We start from the raw sequence: 5,806 nt of genomic DNA on the forward strand, positions 1-5,806 counted from the left end.
CCAAAAATAAGAAAACGAAAAAACAATTCCTTTTCTCAGTATTCGTTTCCTAAACTAAAATGAAAAAACGGATAACTCGTTTTTTTCAGTTTTCGATTTTATGCTCAAATGAATAATGGAAAAAACGGATAACGAGCGTTTCCCGTTTCATGTTGCAAGCATTTGGTACCTACACCGGAAATTACCGTCACCCGGAAGTGGCCTGGAGCAAAGCTAACGTTAGCAGAGCCAGTCAATTCTCTGACGTTACCAGAGCGTGGTAGAAATCTCGGCATGCGTTTTACCATCCCCAAAAAGCTGTCCAATTATATCTGCATGATCCTCAAGTCCTGCCATTATTTTTGTTTTGCGCGCCCTCGCAGTACAGAGACAGAGACGGTCACTTCCGCTTCCGGCTCATTGAACTTTTTTCAGATCAAAATGGGATAAAACATGAAACGGGAAACGCTCGTTATCCGTTTTTTCCATTATTCATTTGAGCATAAAATCGAAAACTGAAAAAAACGAGTCGTTATCCGTTTTTTCATTTTAGTTTAGGAAACGAATACTGAGAAAAGGAATTGTTTTTTCGTTTTCTTATTTTTGGTTTTATTTTGAAAAACGAATGAACGAATGATACACGGATTGACCATTATCCAATTTTTCCATTTTTCATGTGAGCACAAAATTGGAAATCGAAAAAACAAATCGTTATCCGTTTTTTTCATTTTGGTTTTGGAAACAAATACTGAGAATAGGAGTCGTTTTTTCGTTTTTTTATTTTCGGTTTTATTTTGAAAAAATGAATGAACGAATGATACACTGATTGCTTTTGCGCCTATTACACATGTTGAATCGGTTGCTCATCGGGTTTTTTCCTTTTCACGTATCCATTTTTGCAGAGCTAGCCGGCTAGATAGCAGGAGCACTTGGGGTGTCACATTATACTCTGGCAGTTTTATATTTTTATAAAGATACCCATTTTATAATAGGCCTACCCATAATAATTTTATAACAATACCCATAATAATTTGGAATATTTTTAAATTTTTCTTTCCTTTTATTTTTCCCTCCAAACTTGCTGCACCCCACCTCGTGGCCACCCAGGGGGTCCCGGTCCCCATTGTGAAAACCTGTGGCCTAAGCTATTTCATTATATTTTATCCAGACAATGCATAGTAATAATTATTGCATTTGTCTATTTCAAAGATGTCAGGGAAGAGGCAAATGAGCATTCTTTCATGCTTCGCTCTGAAGGATCAGCTCCCTAAAAAGGTGGCCAGGTCAGAGGAGGAGACTGTGGAGAAGGCAGTAGAGGAGGCAGTGGAGGAGACAGCTAGGGTGTCAGTAGAGGATGAGTCAGTGAAAGAGACTGTGGAGGATACCATAGAGGAGTAAGTGGAGCAGCCACCTATGCCTTCCTATGCATTCCTTTAAGAAGGAATGGTCAACCCGATGGCCATTCATCACAATGGGAACCACCAGCTCCTTCTACTGGTGCTCAGTCTGCAGACAAGAGAACTCCTGTGCCCATCAAGGCGTGATGGACATAAGCAGGCATGTGGAAGGCAAGGGACATCGAGCCAAAGAACAGGCTCTAAACTCAGCCAGCAGTGTTGCACAGTTCTACACACCAGCAACTTCTGTTGGAGGCATGAGTGTACAAGAGGCCAAGGTACATAGCACAGGAAAACTAAAAGGCTGGTGGCAATGTTTGATGAATTGCATTTTCCTTCAAATTGTTGGTTGTATTACCATGAAAACTTATCTAATGTTTATGAGTTATTTAATCAATTGTTTCTGTTGCAGACCAGGAGAGCTGAGGTGAAGGTTGCAGTTGCAATGGTGCAGCACAATGTTCCATTTGCCGTTGCTGACCACTTCAGCCCCTTGTACAAGGAATGTTTTAGAGACTCCCCCACGGCTCAGAGCTTTAAGAGCGCAAGCACCAAAACAACGTGCATCATAAATGAAGCAGTGGCACCACATTTCAAAAAGGAACAGGTGATGAAGATGAGAGAGAATCCCTTCACACTTGTCACAGATGGCTCAAATGATACTGGTATGAGTTTAACAACTACCAGTAATTTGTATGTTTGTATCCATTTCTACATGCACACTCATACAATTTTTGAACAACATGTAGGTTTAATTATGCGCCTTATTGTTACAGGTCTAGAGAAGATGAATCCCCTCACAGTGAGAATATTTGACACCAACAAAGTTGTGCACAGATTCCTAGATATGTGCACCACCAGTGGGCAGAGCTGTGGCACTGCTGAAGTGATTTATAAAAAAAAATCAATGACACCTTGCAGGAAAGCAACATCCCTTGGATAAATTGTGTAGGTCTCTCTATTGATAATGCTCCTGTAAATACAGGTGCCAAAAATTCAATTGCAGCCAGAATGCTGAGGGAAAATGGCAGCATTTACATACATGGATGCCCCTGTCATATTATTCACAACACTGCCAAACATGCAGGGCAGAAGTTTTTGGAGGTAAGTTTAAACATGTACACTTTATATTACCAATCTGTTAAGTCCAATGCCAAGTAAAACAGTTTGCTGTATAGTGTTGTAATAAATCTTTGAATTCATGTATTGTAGATATCCAGATTTGATCCAGAGGATCTGACTGTGGATGTTGGGCACTGGTTTAAGGGAAGCACCAACCGTAAAGGTTACCTGGCAGGTTTGTGATTCAACCAGCTCTGCAGTTATACAACAAATTGCAGACATTTTTAATTTGTTTGCTATTGATGTTATGTATATATTTTCCAGAATTTTGTGACTTACATGGGAGCAAGTACATGGAAATGCTGCTGCACATTTCAGTGCGATGGTTAAGCCTGGAGAGGTGTATTACACGAATTCTGCGGCAGTATGGGCCACTTACCAGCTATTTTAAGTCTTTAAGCTGTTGCTTATTTCATTGACAGTAGTACAGGTGCATTACACCAGACTAAATATGTACTTTTAAGCACAACCTGTTTTTATTTACAGATGAGAAACAACCAAGGCTTAGAAGGCTGGTGGATGCATTTTCCAACCCCCTGACTGAAGTCTACCTCCTCTTCTTTCAAGCAACGCTTCCAATGTTCTCCACACTGAACCTCCTCCTCCAAAGAGAAAGGTCTTCCATCTTCCAGCTCCATGGAGAGGTAAAATGCAAGGGTTGGGCTATCTTGCTGCCAAGTATGTCTGCTTATTTTTCATTGGCTGATATGTCCTTTTTCAAGTAATACATGGAAATCTTTTATGAACTACAAATTTGCAGATGACGAAGTTCATCATGAAACTGTGTGCGAGGTTCATGAAGCCGTTAGCACTACAGGGCCGACAAGTCCGTGACATCCTCTACAAGGACCCACTAAACCAACTGCCAGGTAATATTTTCAAGTCTCACATAAGGAGATAAACCTGTAAGCTCATTGACCTCAAATATACTTTTTGGGAAGATTGTTGTTTTGAGTTGGGTGATATCTCTGATGTGATGGAAAAGGCATAAAATGTATGTAGGTATAAAATTTATATGTAGTCTATGGGTAAAATAGCATGCTTACATAGAGGAATACCTTCAACCACTTGCACTTATTGTGCATATCTTGCTGAATCTATGTGCACTTACTGTTTGTCTGTCTAGTTTTGAGTTAAAGTGCTGATTGCCAAGTCAAATTCCTGTGTGTCTACCTGATGCATTTGGCGAATAAAAAGTGATTTTGATTCTGAGATATTGTTTAAACTACCTATACTTAATTTGCTTTATCTCTTTCTGTTCTCTGTCTGGTAGGAGAAAAGCTAAATGTTGGCTTCACCACCAGAGCTACCCTCCACAGGCTGGAGACATCACACCTCAGGAGGTGCAGCTATTCCAGCAGGCAGCACTGGCGTTTCTGGTCAGGGCTGTGGAGTATGGAATCAGCAAACTCCCCCTGAAGGAGGCCCTTCTGAAGCATGCTAAATTCGTTGACGTGCAGCAGAGGGCTGAGTGTGGGGTGGAAGATGCCCTATACTTCGTAGACAGGCAAGAGTTTCCACATTTTCTTGGATTTTAACATATTGAATACTTTGTTAAGTTAATTTTGATCATGGTCACAAAATAAAATCCTTAATCAGTTCTTTACACATGGTGCTCTTTTTAGATTTCAGGAACTACTTCCTTTCCATGGGCCACAGGAACAGGACAAGGTGAGTGAGGAGTTCCTGGAGTATCAGCTCATGGATATCCCCATGCCCCAAGATCCCACCACCTTTAATGTTGAGGAGTTTTGGCGGAGTATGTCCTCAACCAAGAGCAAGGTAAGAAATATTTGGCACCACATGACATACACATAATTAATTGAAATAATAAAAGCAAAGCATTTGAGTAATAAAGGCCCTTGGTTCCTTTTTTCAAAGGTGACCGGATTGAGCCAGTTTGGGAGGCTTTCTAAGATAGCTGCATTAGTGTTAGTGCTCCCTCATTCGAATGCAGACGCTGAGAGGGTTTTCTCCATGGTCGGACTGAACAAGACCAAAACCAGGAACAGCTTGGCACTAGATGAAACTCTGTCATCCATCATGACAGTTAAAATGGCTGGCCTGGAACCACAGTGTTTCAAGTGGGAGCCACCAACCCCTGTGCTGAAGGCCTCAAAACCTGCCACCAACACCTACAATAAACAACACTAACCATTATCTCTCTCTCTCTCTCTCTCTCTCTCTCTCTCTCTCTCACTCACACACACACACACACACTAAGAAATGCTGAATTAAATAAATATTTGTATTTGTACGAATTTATGTCTTTGTCATTTATCAGATCAGACCCCTGTTCCCACCCCAACCAAACCCCCACCCGCTGCCAAAATCTCACTCTGAACTCAGTTCAAAACTTGAGAGCCCTGGTCTAACATCATAGCTCATATATCAGATAAACACTTTATCAGGGAGCCGATCCTCGTCAAACGTGAGCACTACCGATAGACTATCACATTTTTGACCCTCATGAGTAGTTTTCAGGCGTCTGACTTCCCTCACTTTTGCACCCTCCACATTCTCTTCTATCTGCTCAGTAGACACATTCAGGGGAATACCGAAGATCACTCCTCGAGTGAGACCCCCACTTTTAGCTAGCGTTGCTTGAACTTTTTTCCCTTCGATTTTATTCAGCCTAATTGCTTTCCCTAGCTGTGCACTGTCTCTACAAAAAATCAATAATGCTCCACTGCGCAAAACTCTCGCACTCTTCACCTCTCCCACTAGCCTGTTTATCCCTTTGGTAAGGAGAACTGGGTTCCACTCACCAAACGAAGCACCTTCTTGTTCCAGTCTGATGATTACTTTATGCTCTTCCTCACACCCTCTCACTTGCTCATTATCTGTTTCTTCTGACATTGAGCTTCTACCTTTCTGTCCCGTTTTCTTGCGTTTTCTTTGCTTGGCTTTCCCCGCTTTCACCTCACTCCAACTTTCATTTCTCCCGCCACCTAGCTCCATTCCTAACTCACTTCCTGATCCGTTACTTCCTTCTGCCATCTCCTGTCCATTCACAGTCCGGTTGTGCCAGCCGCCTCCTCCCTGCGATCCCCGGCTCTGTCGGATCCATTTCGACGGCAATAATTATAAACTTTGATGCAATTTAACGAAGCTTCGGGAGAAAATCAACTCCCGTTGGAGTGTACAGTCCTAAATTCCGTCTTAGTGGCACAACAAACGAACATTGGTTCCGCAACAGAAACGTATAGAACAAAATACAACTGTTCTTTATATAGTGGCTATGACTCTTTTAAACTCATATGCTAATTTACCTGTTACATTTCAGTAAATTCCTGAACTGTATGAGA

The 5,806-nt window shown here is 41.6% G+C and overlaps 1 protein-coding gene across 1 annotated transcript; it reads left to right on the forward strand.

The window, feature by feature from the left end:
* Positions 1-3,134: 3,134 nt before the first annotated feature.
* On the forward strand, positions 3,135-4,704 carry LOC141018405 (uncharacterized). Its single transcript, XM_073493366.1, has 4 exons — positions 3,135-3,142; positions 3,772-4,005; positions 4,124-4,280; positions 4,380-4,704. Exons 1-4 carry the CDS (start codon positions 3,135-3,137, stop codon positions 4,650-4,652), a joined length of 672 nt encoding a protein of 223 aa, XP_073349467.1. The 3' UTR covers positions 4,653-4,704.
* Positions 4,705-5,806: the final 1,102 nt, after the last annotated feature.

The sequence above is a fragment of the Pagrus major genome, chromosome 22 (assembly GCF_040436345.1).
Source record: "Pagrus major chromosome 22, Pma_NU_1.0".
Lineage (NCBI taxonomy): Eukaryota > Metazoa > Chordata > Actinopteri > Spariformes > Sparidae > Pagrus > Pagrus major.